The 21619-nt window shown below is 38.8% G+C and overlaps 1 protein-coding gene across 1 annotated transcript in view; it reads left to right on the top strand.

Moving 5' to 3' along the window:
- Positions 1 to 21619, top strand: part of vret (vreteno) — a 392221-nt gene that overhangs the window by 303943 nt on the left and 66659 nt on the right. Inside the window, exons 11-12 of the mRNA XM_068225072.1 lie at positions 10197 to 10363; positions 11200 to 12977. Coding sequence (XP_068081173.1) covers positions 10197 to 10363; positions 11200 to 12977 — 1945 coding nt within the window. The remainder of the gene's footprint in view (positions 1 to 10196; positions 10364 to 11199; positions 12978 to 21619) is intronic.

The following is a 21619-nucleotide window of genomic DNA, read 5'->3' as shown; positions in this document are numbered from 1 at the left end:
TCCTCCTCTCATCTCGGGTAAGCTCATCTGGTCGAATGATACCTCCCTCCAGGTCGGTCCATCTGGGTGCTTAGCAGAACATCATCTTCAAATAGCTGCCAATTAAATCAAACTTTTCTGAGAAGTACATTTAAAGTTCTTGTTAGAATAATGTCTCTTTCCAGTTATTCTTTCTCTTTCTTCTACGCCGTAATCGACTAACTCTCTTAGTGTAAGATATTTTATCTTGTTATGTGAAAATCTTCAAATTCAGATTATTTATTTTTCACGAATATTTCTTCAAATTCTCCTCTAATGAAATGATTTCTTCTTATTTCTCTTCCCTTCTCGCAGCTTCCAATTTACGTTTACCGCAGAATCGCTTGACTTGTGCCTTGGGTTTACCAATCTGCGTATTTGAATAAATTGCCGTTTTATAGACACATTTTATATTCTCCACAGTGTTCTTATGAGATGTCTTATCGTTTTCTTCTAGTTTAAACTATAGTACGCGCACCTTTTCTTGAGCCCTAGTTCCCATTCAGCAATATGGAGCTCAGTGTAGTTCTTGCTAAGAATTTACACCTAAATTTGATAATCTTCTTATTTTTTATGGAGCAACCGCAATTCCCTTCTTGTCTTGACGATTTCAATTTTTCAAGTCCATTTTTCTAATAATCCATTCCATTTTACTTGTTTTTTCGAAACATCTATCTGACCTTGAACTGTTCTGCCCTGCCTTCGGAATGCTGTAGTTCCAAGTTACACATGGCCACCTATTATATCCCAATATTAAGATTTCGTTGTGTATTCTCTTTAGCTTGAGTGGTCTATACCTATCTTGGGCGCCAATTTGTAATACGTCTGAAAATGCAACGGGCACAGTATGTAGTGGAATTTAAAAGCATTTTCACAAGCGATGGTAAAGTATTATTTTGCCAACCATGTGGTAAAAAAGTGCAGATCAGCGTTATCAAGTAACCCAGCATTTGTCTGGAAATAAGCACACTGTGGCTGCTTCGCGTGTGCGTTCGTGACAGTTACTTACAGCTTAACCAGCTACTTCAAATGCAGGCCCATCTAAATATTCCCAGTATTATTTAGATATGTGCAGAGCGTTTGTTTGCGCCAACATTCCTCTTGGCAAAATAAATAATCCGGGACTGAGAAATTTCCTAACAATGTACATTATTTTTGAGCCTCCAGACGAATCCACATTAAGGAAAAACTATCTCCCAAAATGGTACAAAGGAACTTTACAGAGAATTCAGGCAGTATGTGGTAGCGAAAAACTGTGGGTGAGCATTGACAAAAGCATTGATTCAAGTGGCAGAAAAGTAGGAAATGTTGTAGTTGGTGTGTTGAAGAACGACCAAACTGCTTGTGTAAAGAAATGCTTGCTGCAAACCATGTCACTGTAGCTAGGTTATTCAATGAAGCCATGCACTTATTTTGGCCATAAGGTATAAATACGACCATGTATTGCTTTTCCTTACTGATAGTGCAGCTTACATGAAAAACGCAGCCAAAGGCCTTTCTGTAAGCTTTCCGAAAATGATACACGTAACGAGTTGTTCATACTCTACACAGGTTATGTGAAACTATGCGGGCTCAGTATCCTTAAGTGGATAAATTTGTGTCTAATGGCAAAAAAGTCTTTGTAAAAGCACCCTCAAGAATCGAACTGTTTAAAGAGAAAAACCCGGATGTTGCGCTTCCTCCTCTGCCTATTGTTACGCGGTGGGGTGCCTGGGTGCTATACTACGCAGACAATTTCGAAAGTTTTGCATCTGTTGTGAATACACTAGATATAAACGACGCGTCGTCAATTGAGATGCTTCAAGAGATACTGAAAGACATTTTTAAAATGGCGTTTATATCTGCCAATCTAAGCTTCTTGAGTAAAACTATAGACATACTTGAAAAATCCACTCTTGTGTTGTCCAAAACAGTGAAGGAAGTACGCGCCATTGAAAACAAATTAGATTTACTCCTGGCTTCGGAGGTACAGGTACTGTTAAAGGTCAAATATCTAAATTTGTTCAGGAAAAACAGAGGATTTCAAACAATGTGCCAAATTTCTAATGTATTAAAGGGTGCTCATGTTGGTGAAATTGATGGCGTTAGTGTTGGTGACATTCCTGTCTTTAACTATGCACGTCTGACTTCCTGTGATGTGGAGCGATCATTTTCGCAGTATAAGGCATTCTTTAGAGATAATCGGCATGCACTTGTGATGGACAATTTGGAGATGACCTTTGTTGTTCACTGCAATTCTGAGACTACTTCTAGCAACTAGTATTCCAGCGTGTGATGGGTGAGTACGAACTGGTACCATTTTTTTCAAAGACGATAGGTTGGTTTTGCCATATTTAAACAAAACATGACCTTTTAAAACAATAACCAGTCATAATATCTATTCTGGCATATCAAAAATTAATATACCATACTGCACGTTTCCATACACAGACCCCGATTTGCCTTAAGGAGCACGTTTGGTAGCACCATATTCTAATACAAAACGTTATACTTATTTACTTCTTAAGTGAGACAAGTTATGATATTTAAAGGAAAATAATTTTAATTTGTCACATATTTTGAAGTTTTTCAGCATATAAAAAAATGAATTTTTAGCACATAAAAACCCGCTCCCTAGTGATTACACCCCTCCATATGGGGTTGGAGTCGGGAAGGGCACCTGGCCGTAAAACAGGGCAAATCCTCATGTACGACACAGTTCACACCCGCAACCCCACAGGTGTGGGAAAAGAGGTAGAAAAGAAGACGATATCAAGTATCTCATTCCTTTTTTTTTAAGCACACTCGCGTACTTTCAAATTAAAACTCTAACATCATTAGTCTCGCATTTATCATAACGCTTTTGTTGCCTCTTGACATGTTTATGTCTTAGCAGTCGCCGCTAATCATAACCTATAATAATGTCATCCATGTGTGACTAAAATACTATTTCAACAAATCACTAGGGGCGCTTTATGTAAAGAAACAAGGCGCTCTCTGCCAAACGCGTTCAGAAAACTTATGCAAATGTTCTGATTTGTCTTTAACAGTAATTGTTTGTTTCGTAACAAAAGTTGAAAATGTATTTGTGAATTAGGGACTTTTAACCGAAGTGTTAAATTAATAATTGTTAGTTAACATTTGTTAGGTAAAATTTAATACAGAGTTGGAGGAACCAGGCCATAATATCTCACTCACTTAACATTTAACCCTTACCTCTCAAATTACAGTTCTCTGTGTTGTCTCTACTACTCGTATTTTAAATGTGAATTTTTATGTTATATGACCTGTATTCATCATTCACGATTTTGGAGGTAGCATTTGCTTTTAAATGATGTATTTAGGCTATACACGTCTTAAGCAAGCTATACTGGAGCAAATAAAGTAGAACCTCGATTTTACATTCCCCGAAACTACGTTTACCCGTATTATTTGTTCAAATTACGTGGTCCCGCGAGCATCCTAATTAAATCACGTTGTGTAAGTCACTCATTATCCGTTCCTTGATGAAACGATTTCCCGGATCAACAGTCCAGAAATTTCAGTCCCGTCAACGTTAAATCCTCGATCACGCGTTTTTTCAAGAAACTGTATCTTATGAAAGGACGGCTACGGCATACTTACAGATCTTGGTGTTGACGTCCCGTCATTGCGGTAATTTGAAGAAATACTGTACTGGAAAAGGGATCGGCGGTGAAATTGCATAAGGGATCATCTTAGCATCGCATTGGGGTAGTATTATTTAGAGAATCCTCGGAAATCATAAAGCAGAGAGTGCCCACGACAATTGGAAGGAGACAGGGCACATTTCGACAGCTCTGTTTGAAGATAGAACGAGTTCCGTCAAATGTTCGTACTTGCAAAACTTCTACATTGTGTCCACGGTTAGACGTTTATTTTTTTACTTTTTCGAGTGTACCGTATCGCTGAACAGGTTTTCACCATTTCCCTTAGGGCACTGTATAGTCACTGGGCTTTCAGGCAGGAATCAAAATGGCTCCTTCTTAAGTAACACAAATTTAGTATTTTAGTATTATCGTATATGATTATGTTATCGAGACCAGAGCAGATGTTGCACCTTACATACATTAAGCCATGGGAGGTTTTGGGATTGCCTGTTACTGTTTTCGTCCTAATACAAGACTGGGAATTTCACGTTTTTGTGTTAAAATGTTATAAAAGCTGCAGTCGTTTTATTTGCGCACGTTACATTAAAAAACTTTGTATCATTTAGCACTCGTACTGACTTGTATAGCGAGCGCACTTTCCAGCTGAGCTCAAGGTCGCTAATAATCGTAATTTTGGAAGTGTTGATGATATTTTCTTTCTTTCCGGTTTGATTGTGATTAGTGATGGGCAGAACTAAATATAATGCATTCGAAAACTTGAGGATGATACTTTCGAAACCATATTCTCGAGTTCAACCTAATCTTTAAAAGTCGGCGTGGGCCTAATTTACCCGGGACAAGATTTCCATAAACTGACCAGAAACAGTATACCGGTGACCAAATTACAATGGAAGGTTTTAAAAAAAAACGATTTTGCCATCACGTTGGATGCTTTTGTATCTAATGTGGTTTAAATTAGATTAGAGAATGAAAAACTGCTTATGGTAGATTGTTGTTTGGCTTGGCGTTACGGGTATTAGATTTTTCGAAGAGTTTGGCTGATCAAAAGTTGCCGAACTGAAAGAATTTTCCAAAGGAAACTGACTAAGTTTACAGAGTAAACTGATGAAGTTTCCCAGGTAAAACTGAATGTAAAGTTTTGAGATTTTTAAGTCGCATACCGATAATTAAAGTTTGAAGCCAGCCCCGAGGTCTAACTTGCTTGCCTCTCACCCGGAGGGCCAGGGTTCGATTACTGGCAAGGTCAGGCATTTTTACCTGGATATGAGAGCTGGTTCCAGGTTCAGTCATTCTATGATTACCTTTACTTGAGGAGCTATTTAATGGTGATGTGGCGACCCCGGTCTAGAGAGCCGGGAATAACTGCCGAAAGGATGTGTCACCTCGTAATCTGCAGGCCTTCGGACCGAGGGCGATCGCTTGGTACGCCGAAAGCCCATTGGGGCTGTAGTTTGGTTTGGTTTAGGGGCGTTTGTAAGATTATAAGTATACATATTTCATTTTTGTGATGTTTAGCCAAATTGTTGATGGTACATTCGTTCCCGGATTTTCCGTTTTCCTGTGTTGTAGTTTTTTTTCCGTGATCCCTCCTAAAACGGAGAATCGCGGTTCCACTGTAAAAGCAATATGTGCAATTTAGGACAAATTATTTTGCATTTTTTAAATTATTATTATTATTGCTACTACTATTGTTATCGCATACCAATTGGTTTCTAAAATAATTTCACTGAACAAGTTATTGGTAAAAAGCAATTGAAAAACTCTATTCAGTCTCTGGTTTAATAACTCACGGTAGTTTGCAGGCTAAACGGCGATTTCTTGAAATCGGAATCAGTTGATTTATAATTGTGCCATCCGTCAGCATCAGGGACGTGTTGGGTTACGGTACAGAATCCGAACATCGCCAGTTCACTTTTAGGGTATAAGGAAGGTGAAGAGGTGCGAAAATACTGTGATTTTGTGTGTTACCCGATATATACAACATTGAACTGTAAACTATATATGACTAGAAGAGCACATGGCGACCATGTTTACTATCGCTCGACCTTTCGTGTGCGTGAGTGGACAGCTGACGGCTACACTGCGCTCTAAATAATAGATTATTGACTGAATGTCAAATAATATCTGGATTCTGCAAAGTTTCACGCTGAACCAAAAGATGGCAGTACGGTATAGCATAATTTATTTTGTTGGCTAAGAAACGGTGGGCGAAACAATGTTATGTTAGGTCTCACCCGACATGCGACCGGAATGGGAATATCGTAATGTTGGGCCTCACCCGATATACGAGTGGTAAGGGTTAAAACTATGGAGAAAAATAATAGAACTTTATAATACACGCGATATCGTTGGCGATTACTGGTTTACGTAGATGCATCTGCTGTCCTTAAGTTTGGATGAACTTGTGTGTGAACTATTAACTGCTTGTATTTATCATAAATGCCGACCCCCGTGGTGTAGGGGTAGCGTGCCTGCCTCTTACCCAGAGGCCCCGGGTTCGATTCCCGGCCAGGTCAGGGATTTTTACCTGGGCCTGAGGGCTGGTTCGAGGTCCACTCAGCCTACGTGATTAGAATTGAGGAGCTATCTCACGGTGAGATAGTGGCCCCCGTCTAGAAAGCCAAGAATGACGGCCGAGAGAATTCGTCGTGCTGACCACACGACACCTCGTAATCTGCAGACCTTCGGGCCGAGCAGTTGTCGCTTGGTCGGCCAAGGCCCTTCAAGGGCTGTAGTGCCATGGGGTTTGTTTTTATTTATCGTAAATTCCTGATCACTCACTGACAGACTCTTTGTGTTGGCTACAGGGTTTGAGTGGCCTAGCTGTGAGTTTGCATTTAGGCGATGCCTGATTTGAACCCCGCTGTCAGCAGCCTTGAAGATCGTTCTCTGTGGTTTCCCGTGTTCACACCAGGCAAATGCTGGGGCTGTACCTTAAGATTATTTCACATGTGCTACTCGTGCATAATTGTTCGGGGTCCAAGATACTTCGACAAATGTAACTTGTGAAGTCTTGGTAATATTTTCTCTTGACCATTAAATGGTTCAGACAATCACCAGAACGTGGGAGTGGTTTAGTGAAATGTTCAGTAGTGGTATTTCTTTTGCTTATTCATAATTATTTTGCTTCACACGATTTATGCTCGTGTTGAGCTCATTCACTAATCTGCATACTGAGAGGTGACAGTGCCCTCATGTGAGCATCACAGCTATTCATGCTAATTTCCTTGGGGGATCTGAAGCAAATTGAAGACTGTCTATTGGGTGATGAACAGTGAGTATGCATCTTAGGGAAAGTAGCAGCAGTAATATTGAAGAATCTGCAAGTGGAATATAAACTGCAAGTAGACCTGTTGACGACGTACTCACGTGTTTAAACACGACGACAATGGACGATTGTGAATAAAGTAGTTTGGAACATTCCATTTATTGGTGAATGGTGTAAGTGAAGAATTTTAATATTTCAAATGTAAGGCTGGCCAGACTTGACTTATTTAGTGAGAGATTAACCCTTTGGCCTACCATTACTTGTGAAAGGAAATATTCCCTTACATACCATTAATTTTTTGGTCTCTTTAACGTAAATTTGACTAATCACATACATAAGAATACACAGAGCAAAGTGAACTTTTAGTTTGTCTATAGTAACAGGAAACCAATGTTTTTGTTCTTAAGTATTACTTTAGTATTACTGGTTTCAAGAGAAGCAGATAACAGACTTGTTAACAAGATCACAATTCCAAGTATCATTTTACTTGTCTTTTCACCCTCTCTTGTTGCATTCTGGTTTTCTCATATAGTCACCTCAGAACTGAAATCTAAATCACTTTCATCACTGTCAGTTGAAGTATTTTCACTCTCTAGAGAATCATTTCCACTTTCATCATCACTATTTTCAATCCAGTTACAAATAACCTCATCCATGCCACGCTTGGATGCCTCCATGATTGTTTACAACGAGCGGCAAACTTAGGTGCTTTTTATTTTCCGTATTTCAGCTCAGAGTTACTATTTACACAGAGAAAATAGCTTCAGATATCATCTCACATCAATTGGGTAGGCTACAAAACAAACCGAATAAATCTCTCTGATCAGCTACTGTGATAATGAGCTTATAAATGTTCTGTTGCACCAGGGCGGAAGTGTCCTTCAAAGTATGTTACTGTCTCATCGCAAGACGGAAGTTTCGGTCGAAGTATGGCAATGGGTTAAATAAAGACTTGTTCTCTATAATCAGGTCATATATGGTAAAGACAAATAGGGCCCCTGAAAGGAATATACAAAAGTAAAATCACAATCCCAGGGCAATAATGGAAGAGGTAGAAATAGAAAGAAAAGACAATGACAATCTCCACATCTTTGTATCAGTCCCATTCCTTCTACATTCATTTCTTATCGGCACAGCCCCCACCTCCGACGAGCTTGTTTCTGCTTACCAGCTTTATGAGGATGGCAGGCTTCAATGCTAATTGAAGGGCCTTCTTGACGAATCCTTGGTCTTTATTGTGGAAGTTTAGGATAAGGAGAAAAGCTGGAAAGGAAAAGACAGAAGGATGAATAAAAGTTCTTAAAGACTACGATCACAGGTCTGATACAGGAGGGGAAATAATACAAGGGAGCAAACCAGTGCAAATCCAGTCATGTAAAAATGGAATTTGCAACAAATTTTGAACAGTATCTAGCATGCCACATTTCAGTAGAGGTATAAATTGATCTTTTCTTGGAAGAAACATTCTTTTGGCTTATTTTTCCTTATTAGAATTAGTAAACAAGTAGGTTAAGGCCGTGGCCTAGTCCTGAATCTGTTCTATCCCATTGTTGGCATAAGTTACAAGTAGATGTGACAAATAAAACAATAGCAAAAGAGGAAAAAAGAGGCTCAGTGTCTTGTTAAATTTCCAAGAAAACGCATTTCTTAAGGTTTTAAAACTTGAATTATATTAGAACAGTTTGAAGACCATACATGTTCCTTAGGGTATGTTTATGCTGCAGCTTCGCTGCTGGCACGTGGATGCGCGCCCTAGCCCCTCGCTGCTGGCTATAACCAGGCTGCTCGCCATGGAGCTTTTACCCTGCAGCAGTCCCGTGCACATGCTGCTGGCAGCTCTCAAGTGTGTAGTCAAAAATTCAAAACAGCGGAACTGATAGTTAAGGTTATTTGTAATTGGCATAATTTCATTATAGATATACAGGGGCTGAACACATATACTACAAAGACACTTCCAAGAGCTACCCCGTCGAGGAGAAACAACGCAGCTCCACCTGAAACTTTTGAAGTGCGGAATAAATTCAAAGATTTTTTTAATGAGCGAGTCACAGTTCTGTTGGCGAGTGTATCTTGCAATAATTTGGTGTACTGAATGTGTAATAAAAAATGAAAAATGCCTCGTCTGGATCTTTCAGTGCATTTCTACTGCGGGAGTTGATTGAAGAATGAAGTTACAAATGCTTCCTTTTGTAATTTAATAGTGAATTTTTTAATAAAGCAAAATAAGGGGTTATGAAGTATCACATTTTCACTGTAGATAGGTCTCCTAAAGAAAGTATATTTTATATTTTTTTTAACTTCTTTTATGTCACACCGACAGAGATAGGTCTTAAGGCGACGATGGGACAGGAAAAGGCTAGGAGTCGGAAGGAATCGGACATGGCCTTAAGTACAGTAGCGCCCCAGCATTTGACTTGTTTGAAAATGAGAAACCACGGAAAACTGTCTTCAGGGCTGCCGAAATTGGGGAGAGCTTGCATCCGGGAGATACTGTAGTGGGTTTGAATCCCACTGTCCGCAGTCCTGAAGATGGTTTTTCGTGGTTTCCCATTTTCACACCAGGCAAATGCTGGGGCTGTACCTTAATTAAGGCCACGGCCACTTTCAACTCCTAGGCCTTTCCTATCGCATCGTCGCCATAAGACCTATCTGTGCCGGTGCGACGTAAAGCCACTAGCAAAAAAAAATATTTAATTCAAATTAAAAGTACAGATAGGTAGATAAACATATAGTCAACAGAATAAAAGAAAATTGAAAGCAATGGGAACTTCACTTTTTAACATTATAAAATGGGCCACTATCCTTTATAAAACTGAGAACGAGGTATAACTCCTATCCCATATGAACCTCTCATGAGGATCCTCATGCCGCTGGTTTCAAATCGCATTGCGTTCGAAGACAGGTTCAGATAGCAAGTGAACAAGTGATCACTGAACATGTGTATAAAGTGCGAAGAGTGGGAGAGCGGGTTACCTTGAAAGAACCAATCGCAGTCAAAGTTACAGGATAGCTGGCGATGTGCCAGGCTCGAAAATCAAACGTGTTTTGAGACCATGGATGTGGTGAGGGTTGCAGCCAGCAGCTCAGCTATAAACCGGGCTCCGGGGTAAAAGCACCGATTGCAATCCATTGGTTTGTTTCATGATCGCCTAACATCGAGCTGCGAGGGTTGGCTATGTGCCAGCAGCGAAGTTGCAGCGTAAACGTACCCATAGAATTAGAAGAAATGCTATTTTTTGTTGTTATGACATCTTATGGACAGCGAATGATTTTATTTTGACTTCTCTCTTTCTCTCTGTTAGGTTAAAGTAGTATTAGCAGAAGGACCTCTAGATTATTGGGTGCAGTTGAAGAGCCGCGAACAAGATGTTCTTGATTTACTGAGAGAGTTGCTGTCGTTGGATGAAAATTCACCTGTTGCAGATTTGAAAGTCGGTGAACTTTGTGCTTGCCAGTTTGAAGGAATTTGGTAAGCTCATTTATCTGTCGTATATTTGTGTATGTTCATGTTCAAAGATTCTTATACCTTCAGGCATAGTAGATAGATCTCTCTCAAGAAACTTCACTCTGTTCTGCCTATACTAGCAGTTTTGACTTTAGACCTTTGTATGTTACAATTATTGTCCTTAGTAGTCTCAGATTATTTGTTGAGTTTGTCATGCCTCCCTACTCTTTCCCCCTCTTTTTTCTGAACCAATGGTAAATGAAATGTTTCAACGATTTAACAGCTGAAAAGTAATTTTCTATTATATCTTAATGCCAGGCACAAATATGATCGTTTGGGTTCATGGCTGGGTGTCCATTTATCAGTAATCTGCATTTAGGTCTATCGCTGAGGTGTTTACCTAGCTTTTTCTTGAACATTTTCAGAGAATTTGATTATTTATCAAATACTTGCCTTGATAATGTATTCCAATCCCTCACTCCTCGTGCTATAAATGCATTACAGTATCTGCTCCAAGTTATCCTCCTGAATTCCAACTTCATCTTCATTTTATAATCTTTCCTTCTTTTGAAAGCTCTGCCCATGTTTATTCATCTACTAATGCCATTCCTTGTGTAATTGAAGACACATTGCCAATCTTAAATTAAACAAAGGGAGATATTTTTGAAGTGTGTACCGTGAAGGTTTTAGAAATATTCTGTAATTTGGAAACAGATGTAGAAAATTTTGGTGACTTGAAGATTTCTTATGCAGGTTCTTTTTCTTTTCAGTTTATGTATTACGATGGATGTTCTGTATAGCATGTTGAATGGGCAGTATGATCTTCGTGCAATCCAAAAAATTTTTCTTTCATGTTCCAGGTATCGAGCTAGGATACTGACAGTTTCTCCTGACCTTAAAGTCCATTATGTCGATTATGGTAACACAGAAGTTGTACAAGATTCAAAAGCTTTGAAGTGTTTGCCTCCACAATTTTTAAAATTGCCAGACCAAGCAATTCGAATACAGCTGGCCACAGGTACTTCTGAAAAGTGGAAGAACTTGGCAGAAGAAACAACTTTATTTGTGAAACCATCAAAAGTTGTGGGTGATTTGAATGTAGTTCATGTTCAAGGCGAGACTTATGATGAGCAACCGATAGTGGGCGAGATGACAATTTCTGGTGTTACTTTATCTAATACCTGCAATATTGAACCAGTGGATGATAGAGATATTCAGGCAAAGACAATAGCAGGTGCAGAAGGTCTAATCCGTAATGACAGAAAGTTGTTGAATAGTTCAGTGTCACTGTTACAGTGTGGCATCTGTGGTTATTTACAATACCAAGTTGCCTTGGAGCCTGGCAAGTTTATTGCAAGCATTGTTTGTGAGGAGTTTGAAGACTCTTTCAGAAAAGTTATGGTGGGTCTTGCAGATCATGCCCCTACTGCAAAGCCACTTGATGATCCACAGCCAAGAGATTTAGTTCTGGCATTTTCTACTAAAAGAGATTCCTGGCTGCGGGCATACATTATTTCAACACAAGACCAGAGTTACCATGTTGCATTCTGTGATACTGGCGAATTGGAACGTGTAAGTGAGGTAAAGCAATTGGGGAGTGAATACCGCACCATCTGTGCAATGGCAGTCCAGTGCACCGTAACTGACACTATTCTGAAGCCAGAGACCAAGGCTAGAGAACTTTTAAAAGTGTCAGAGAACTTCAAATTTGAAGTTCTTAGCACAACCGAAACCTCTGCATTGATTTTTTTGAAGGTTAAAGATGGGGAGAAGCCTTTCTGTAAGGCAAAACTGTCGCCGTGGCTACCGCCCTTCAAACATAATCTGAAGTGTGTGCAACTTAAAGATGGGCCGTTCTCTTTATCTACCTTTATCACCCCGAAGGATGTATTTGTACGCCCTGTAGACAAGAATGCCTCGTCTCTGTTTGCGAGAATCATGCAGGATTTAAATGGCTTCTGCCATAAAGTTCCTGGTTTGGACCAGATGCCATCAATTGGGGATTTGGTAGCAGGAAAGTACTCTGGTGATGGTAACTATTACCGTGCCCTTATCAGAAAAATTGATGAAAATGACATTAAAGTGTCTTACGTAGATTTTGGGAATTGTGAAGTCCTGCATTTGGATAATCTTAAGCCAATTACTGAGGAATTGAAGTCATATCCTTGTTTTGCAGTCAAGGTAATATTAAAAGATGTCCTTGATCAGCCTCTAAATAAGGAAGTAGGTGAATACTTCGGTGAAATTGTTCGGAAAGATTTGGAGCTTAAGTTGAAAGTTGTAGACTCACAATCCAAACTTATTGAATTGCATCTACCTGATGGGACAAGCGTAAATGAGAAGGTCAACACATTAATGGAGCCTTCGTGGAAGAAAAGTGACTCATCTCGATTAATGGAGGAAGACATTTACATGTTCAGTGACATGGCAGTTGTTGAACTTCCAGTCCGAGAAGTAAAGCTGGGCATTCAGCAGATTTTAACTTGTAATCAAATAGCTGTTGTCAATATGGAAGATCCTGTATTGATAGAGAATGTTCACTTGACTATGGCATCCACTATGAATTCTTATTGTAATGAAACGGACCAAAAGAGCTATGTTCCACGTCAAGGGGAGGCATGTTTGGCCAATTATCAAGGTAAGTTATTGAATTTAGTGTTTTTGTAGTACCAATAGAAAATTTTGGGCTCGTTTTTTTTAGGTATTTTAAATTGACAGTTTCAAATCAATAAATTTCATAAAAATCAGTCATTGATGAAATTGTAAATTATTTGATTGATAGGTCAACATTCTAAAAGCTTCTTTGAAATTCCTTGCAACTTATGAATCATTAGAACCTTAAACTCTAGGCAGATTTGGGGGGGGAATCTATTTATAATGTCTATCTTAAGTTTATAATTATTAAACCCCCTTGGCTTTTCGACGCAAAGAAAACAAAAAAAATCTTGCATACGAGACCCCCTCAGTGTAATTTGTCAGAGAGTGATTCCGCTTCGAAGCAGGTACAAGTCTTATTTCAGCTGTGATGACCGCACAAATTTGTGAGTAGTTTCGTCCGTGCGATCCACGCAGTGAAAACTCGTCGATGTCATGCTGTACATTGTTTTTCGTAGTTAAGAAATGTCCATCTCTGTAGCATACTGCAGCTCTGATGACGTCGCACCAGTAGATTAATAGTTTCGTGTCCGATCTACACATTGCAAGCTCTTATCAGTCGTACGGAATATATGTGTGCGTTTCGTAGTTAAGAATGTCCGCCAGCTTAATGGTTGGCACAATTAGCTGCCATTCTCGGGGGTCTGAGTTCGATTTCCTTTACCGTGCTGCCAGAGATTTACAATGGCATGAAAGTTGATATGCGGTAAAAGTTGTACGTGTAACTCCCCTCCAGTGGGGGCGTGTCTAAATAGAGCTGCACCACCTCGGGATAAGGAAAGCACTTTACTTTACTTGAGAAATATTCAGGGTTGTTGCTATTAATATAGCAGGAGAGATCATTAACAAAGTCATTGTTGATATCTCGTAACTCGGGCCAATGTAGGTATTTTTTGGAGATAAGTTTAGAACGTGATAAAACTCTCAGTCATAACGATTGTTTTACTTGCCAGTGAACCCAACAAATAATAATAATAATGACAATGGCGTGTGGCTTCCGAAGAGGCCTGGTTGCAGGTCTTTTGAGCTGATGTTGTTTCGGTGACCTGCGCGCCTGAGGATGATGCCCTACCTACGATGAATTCTAATGATGAAGAGGGCACACACACTCATCCCCTGAGCCATCGTATTTATGGTTAAATTAATAATATATTATGGTTCCACCTATTCAATACAGTAAGCCCGCTGTCACACAGAGCGTCGAACGATCAAGAGCAACCAACTGGCATAGAGTACTAACGACGAAATTAATTTACCTTGTCACACTGATCATTGATCGAGGGGGATCGACTGCACGGAAACAGCTGATACTCCTGCCCAGTACCGTACAGGCTACAGACGTATTAATATTCATGAGCGGAAAATAATGTGTTGTGAAAGCGATAATTCGGATGAAGATATGATTCTAACATATGAACATATTAGGAGAAAGGAAAGAACCAGACGATCGCAGTGGACAGGGTAAAGAGCCATGGAGAATTCCACCAACGTGTGCCTTTGTTGTGGAATGATGAAGAAAAACTCAGGAACTAAACAGTACCGAATTCCCATCAATAATTACGGTATAAGGAATTAGAGGAAAAAATTATGTCTCTAATAGACATCAGGCAGACAAATTACAGGAGAAGTATAAGTTCTGAGGAAAGGCTGACACTGTCGTTAAATTCAATATTCACAACGATATTTTAAGGTTTAAAGTCAGAAGCGATGTTCACCTCCGAAACCACTACTGTATGTCCGTGGCAAATATATATCAAATAAAATATAAGTTCCAGGTACATTTCTTTGCATTCTACAAGATTCTAATAAGGTATTGATAAAAAAAGGACTGAAACTGTTATGTACATCAATTTTAATTCATAATTTGAAGGTACTACAATTAACAGTGGAAATATATTTATTTAGGCCTACAGGTTTCTTGACATTGGTGAGTCATACATGTCTGCATCTTACAGATTTAGGATTGCTCATCATACATCAGTGGATTTGTTCCTATTATATGTGATGCCATTCGTAGTGCACTACACCCAGAATTCTTGACAGGGGGAAAATTCCCACAAAAGCCTCGCAACAGTGGCTCATTGTACTTCAAATATAAGACCAATATCATTTATGCTTATTTGTTTTAATGATGCTGGTTCTTGGGACATAATTACTGTCTTTTCAAATGACATTTTGAGGTGTTTATTAGATAGAGGTTAACAGCTGTTTCTTTTTTTTTTTTTTCATAGCACTTGATGAGACCCCACCTACCAAAATAGACATATCAAGAAATGCTTCCAGTCAAAATTTACATTATCTAATGTAGAAATAGTGTGTCAAGTTTCATTACAATCCTGTAAATAATTTTGAAAGTAAGAAAAATTCACATATGTTCTGAATATTGTAAAAATGAGAAAAGCAATGGAGTTCCTTACACTGTTTCTCTCCCTCATGATCCTCTGCAAATCTCTTGTTGCCTATCCTCTTCTTTGTTATTGTGGCATATTCAAAACAGCAGCATACTGCTTTCATGACAAGCATGTTGCCGAATTTCGGTAGTCTTTTGTACAAAGAATCCAGGTCCAAATCCAAACTTTGCAAGAATGACAATCCTGTCTTAATTCATATCACTGAAGACTATAGCAGCTTCAAAAGCAGCTAATTTTACCAAATGGCTGTGAAGAAAGGTTGTCTATGGACAACTCTTCCAAAGTAAATTCTCTTTAGAGTTCTGTGCATTCACATATGTGTAATTTCTTAACGAGTTCAGATGAGGCTAGTGCTCTGTACACTAGCTTAATAACTGTAGGAAAAGCTTCTGGAATATTGTTCTAATGAGTAAGTTGGCAGTGTAATAGACTGATACTTGTCACAACTACAGTACATGTAAATTCAAAATCAAATCAAAATCTCTATTTTCAAATGAGGTGTCTACCTCGGTGGCAAAGGGTACACTAAAATACATTATTGTCAAGCACTAAATTTTAAATTAACAAGAGAAGAAAATTTTTCTAGAATACAATATTATACAATTTACGCTAACAATTTTTTCTGTTAAACACAGCTCATCTTTAATAAATTTATGTTGTTTACAAAATTCTACTACCAACCAAGCTCGATAACTGCAGTCGCTTAAGTGCGGCCAGTATCCAGTAATCGGGAGATAGTGGGTTCGAGCCCCACTGTCGGCAGCCCTGAAGATGGTTTTCCGTGGTTTCCCATTTTCACACCAGGTAAATGCCGGGGCTGTACCTTAATTAAGGCCACGGCCACTTCCTTCCAATTCCTAGGCCTTCCCTATCCCATCGTCGCCGTAAGACATATCTGTGTCAGTGCGACGTAAAGCAAATAGCAATAGCAAAATTCTACTTACATCTCCTGTACTTACATAGTCAACTCATATACAGTATGTTGAATTACTTCAAATGATACTATACAACTGGTATAAGATTAAAATTTACATTGCATTTATTTATTGATTTTTAACCCATTGTGGAACCTAAGTAGCATAACTACCTGCTGCGTCTTAACCAGAGCCCCTTTTGCCACCACTTTTCAGAGTTCCTGAAGGGCCTTCACAGCTACCGTAGCAGTCCCAGGGTTCGCGGAAGTTCCCACTGTACTTCACCCCTACAGGCAATCCCCTACTTTGGCTGTCCAAACTCCATAGACCAGGGGATGGAATTAATATATTCACACACATTTTTTATTTACAATAACCTGCACTGGTTGAATGCCCTCTAACATTTCATTTATTTTCTCTGTTGCTGTTTATTCTCTTCTTGAATATCTGTACGGATTTTGGAAAAGGTTCAAACACTACCCCTGGTAAACTGTTCCACTCCTTCATTCCCTTCCCAATGAATGAAAATATACTCCAATTGCTTCTGCTAAAATTCCGTCTAATTTTATACTTGTGGTCAGTTCTGCCGATATAATTATTTTGCAACTGAACCCTCTCACGGATTTCTCCCCATGCTTCTCCTGTATAGGCTCTATATAATCCTATAAGTCTAGTTTTCTCCCTTCTCTTACTTAGTTTCCCACCCAAGTTCCTCTAACATTCCTGAAACACTACTTTTCTCTGCACACTATCTATTTCTTTTATTAGGTATTCTTGGTGAGGATCCCAAACACTGTTTGCATATTCCAATAATGGACGAACCATACTTAAACTTTTTTTTTGCTAGGGGCTTTACTTCGCACCGACACAGATAGGTCTTATGGCGACAATGGGATAGGAAAGGCCTAGGAGTGGGAAGGAAGCGGCCGTGGCCTTAATTAAGGTACAGCCCCAGCATTTGCCTGGTGTGAAAATGGGAAACTACGGAAAACCATTTTCAGGGCTGCCGATAGTGGGATTCGAACCTACTATCTCCCGGATGCAAGCTCACAGCCGCGCGCCTCTACGCGCACGGCCAACTCGCCCGGTACTTTTTTCTTTAAATTCTTTGTTGCATCCTTTAAGTAGCCTCATTATAACATGTAACGATCTGTATGCTTTCCCAACAATGTCATCAACATGACCGTTCCAGTGCAAATTACTTTCAAATCTCACACCTAAGTATTTGCACTTGCCATCTTTTAGGATAACTACCTCATCCAAAGTATATTCAAATTCAGTTTTAAAGCTCCTGTTTGTAAATGTTGTAACAGTTGATTTGCCTCCATTAACCTTCATATTATTTCGTCGCTGCCGGGACAAAACCTCCTATGTGAAATAATTTTAGCTTAGAACTTTGGCTGGTAAGGTTCTGTCATCTAAGGTGCAATATCGTGTGCATATTGTCAAGGCATTCTCGCTTTTCACAATGTATGTGCTGTGGGTCAGTATATCTCCAAAACAAATCACATAGGAGGTTTTGTCCCGGCAACAACGATTTTCTTCAACCCATTGTTGGATACTCTCAAGGTCCCTTTGTAATTCTGAACAATCCTCAGTGTTATTTATTTCCCTATAAACAACTATGTCATCTGCATACAATTTTTTTTTTTAATGTTTTATTGTTCCCTAAATCATTTGCGTATATTAAGAAAAGTAATCGACCGATTATACTACCCTGTGCAGTTCCCTTCCAAACTTTCTCTTCCTGTGATATATTATTTCCTACTTGTGACTTTCTGAACCCTTGAATTTAGAAATGCTTTTATCCAACGTATAACCCTTACGTCCAATCCTATTCCCTCCAATTTCTTTAATAATATTCCATGTTCCACTGTATCAAAGGCTTTGGAAAGATCTATGGCTATGCAATCTAACTGGCCTCCTGGATCCAACTGATCTGATATGTCCTGCTTAAATCCCACCAGTTGTGCCTCACAAGAATTTTTTTTTTTTTTCTAAATCCATACTGGCTCCTCATGAACCAGTTTTTATCATCACATATCCCTCTGATGTACTTTGCTATTAAACTCTCCAGTATGTTACAAACTATACTGGTCAGGCTGATTGGTCTATAGTTCTCTGGTTTCCTTTTATCACCCTTTCCTTTATAAATTGGTATTATTATAGATTCCTTCCATTCCTTTGGTATTACACTATTATTTATGACATAGTCAAAGAGAAATTTTAAATAAGGCACTATGTACCACCCCATTGTCTTTAACACCTCCCCAGTAATTCGATCACTTCCTGCTGCTTTTCCTTGCTGAAGCAGTTGGATTTCTCTGAAAATATCTTCATTTGTGAATGAGAAGCTTCTTGTTTCCCTATGTGTCTCTCCCTCTCTATCTTCTGTTACAGTTTCCAACTCCTGACAATCTTCTATTGAATCTCTGAATTCCGTACTAAATAGATTTGCTTTCTCAGTATCTGTTAAATAGTGTTCACCCCCTTCTCCCACCATTGTAGGAATTTGGATTCCGTTTCCTTTTTGATTCCTAATTTATGAATACATATTTTTCCATTTCCCTTTGTGGTTATTACCTCTTGAAGTATCCCATTCATAAAATTCTCTTTTGCTTCCTCTGTCACTCTATTCAGTTCCCTCATTAGCTGTTTTCTAGTTTCTCTATTCTCCCTACCCTCTTTGATTTTCCTGTTTACTAGTCTACATTCTCTTTTTAATTTTCTTATTTCCCTTGTATAATAAACAGGGTTTGAGGTCATTTTACCCTTCTTAACAGGTACAAATCTCTTCTCTCCTTCCCAAATGACTTCTTTAAATTTAGCCCAAAGTGTATCCACATTACTCCCTTCACTTATCCAACAACTGAATTGTGATTTAAGGTAAGTCCCAAATTCATCAACTTTAGTTTTTCTGTATAATTTCTTGTCTTGTGTGACCCTCTTATTAAGCATTATTGCTATGAGTCCTACATCCATTATTACAGCCTTATGGTCACCTATTCCTTCAGTTACCTCAGTTTTATCAACAATTTCCCATGGTTTAACCAAGAAGACATCTAGCAAGTTATTGAGACGAGTCGGTTCTTGTACTACTTGTGTAAATCCTCCCTCCCAAATTAACTTATTTGTCAGTTTCTGTTCATGGTCATCACTTGCCGCTCCATTCCATTCAACTTCAGGCAAGTTTAGCCTCCCCCAATTATTACCATATCATTATTATTGTTTTTATGAGTATAAAATAATATTTTCTCAAATATTTCCATCTCTCTTTCCTCTCTTCCAGGCCTATATGTTCCTATAATTCCCACCTCCTTCATATTATCACAAACTAATTTTATCCCTAATATCTCATCCCTTTCATCGGTAAACTATTCATGTGAACAATAAGTTTCCTTCACCAGAAAACCCCCCTCCCATTTTATCTTCTCGGTCTCTACCCACCCCTTCTCTCAACCACGATTCCACTCCTATCACCACATCAGTCTCATAAGATTCCATCAACGTACCGAATTTTAATTGTTTATTTACTACAATCTGACAGTTTACCGAGAGCAATCTCAGACCCCCTTCCTCCCTAAAACTTGACTGTTGCAATTGGGTAACATTTGACTCATGAGTTGAGAACTTTCCTGGAACCCAGATCCTTGTACATAGATCTTGATTTAAGGATCTGGGTCTTGTTTATTACCTTCGTCACTAAACATAAAGTACTGTCTCCCCAAACTTTGCACTGGCAAGCTGATCTAATTGCTCACTTGGAAATAAACCTATTAATCTAAATCCTGCACTTCCATCCAAGTTACTGGTACCTTTGTACAGAGTGACAACTTTTTCCACAAAGGTCTGATAGGACTCTGTTTCTTTTATTTTTAACTGCTGGCAGAGCTGTTTGTAGAAGCAGAAGTCACTGGATTGGAAGTTGAAGTCCCTTCAATAATTTCTGAACTGCAGGAGTTGGACCCCTCCAGCACAAATTATTTCTGCCTCCTCCTCTATTTCAGCTTGGTGAAAAGGCTCTCATACACCGGGTGCCACTTCCATAGATGTGTTTGTTATAGAACTGAAAAAAATGAACAACATATTAATGCAATTCTTTTAAATTGGAGCTACATTTTAGTCTGGACACAAGCTTTCTGTTTAAGAAATTGTTAGTTTCAATAATTATTTTAGTAAGATGATTGTTAGGTTAGATTAGGCCTATATTATATTACTTTCAGTTATATTTGATACATTAATGAACTGATGGGTAGAACTTATGACATACAGATTGAATCTTCCCCTCACTCCTTCACAACTAGAACACTGGTCTGTAATGTAGGCCTACTTTTAAAAATAAATATTACAGAATTGTACCTTCTTCCAGCAATGAAGGGTTCCACAAAGTTGTGGGCATTGAAGTAGACCCTTTTTTTTGCTTGCTGTACAGCAGAACTTGCGAGTAGTGGGAGAATGTTATCTCTCCAAGTTCGATATCTAGCCCTCAGAATTTGCCGTATTTTGGCATAACTTTTTCCTGAAACATTGAATCAGAATATTGTGACAATATTGTTACTATATTCAGGTAGTTTAGTATTATACACTACTTTGTTTTCATACACTAGGCAAATTAATGTTTAGATTTCATCAACATCCACGACTGAAAAATGGACACGGTTTGTTTTCACAAACCAGTCTATCTTCATCGCTCGTAGTTGATCGATGCTGTGTGACTCGTGCCACTGCCCTCTGTAGGTTTGTTTCCTTATTCGGTTGATCGCAGTTGTTCGATCGATCTTGTGTGACAACCCCCTTACCCTTAGTAATGCGAGGTTATATCACAAATTGATCACAAATGGTACCGGTTTCGACCCGTGATATGGGTCATCATCAGCCGATCGTTCAAAACGTACAAGATAAAAGCAATCCACTGACGAATAACAAGTAACGTAGAAGATATAAAGTTTTTTCACAATACGAAAGTTTGTGTGGAGCTATATAACCCTTGGGTATAATGCACTAGGTTTGTTGCTATACGTATATTGAGATGCAAATAGCTAGTTATATTGTTATGCAGAAAAGTTGAAATTAAACACCATTGTGAAGAAAAATTAGTAAAACAGAGTGCAGTATTAGAACAATTGAGAATCACAGTTAACAAATAAAAGGTATCTTTAAGATAAATGCTCGAGTAGTTCTTCAGGTGGTGAAGAGATCAATTTGAAGGTCATATTGTTCTGAACCATGGTTGATTTTAATTCTCAGTTCAATGCGGAAATAGAAAGACGTAGAGAGAGTAATAAAAGCTGAGGTATAGA

Source organism: Anabrus simplex, chromosome 1 (genome assembly GCF_040414725.1).
Source record: "Anabrus simplex isolate iqAnaSimp1 chromosome 1, ASM4041472v1, whole genome shotgun sequence".
In the NCBI taxonomy this organism is placed as follows: Eukaryota; Metazoa; Arthropoda; class Insecta; order Orthoptera; family Tettigoniidae; genus Anabrus; species Anabrus simplex.
This window is presented reverse-complemented; position numbering and strand designations above follow the sequence as displayed.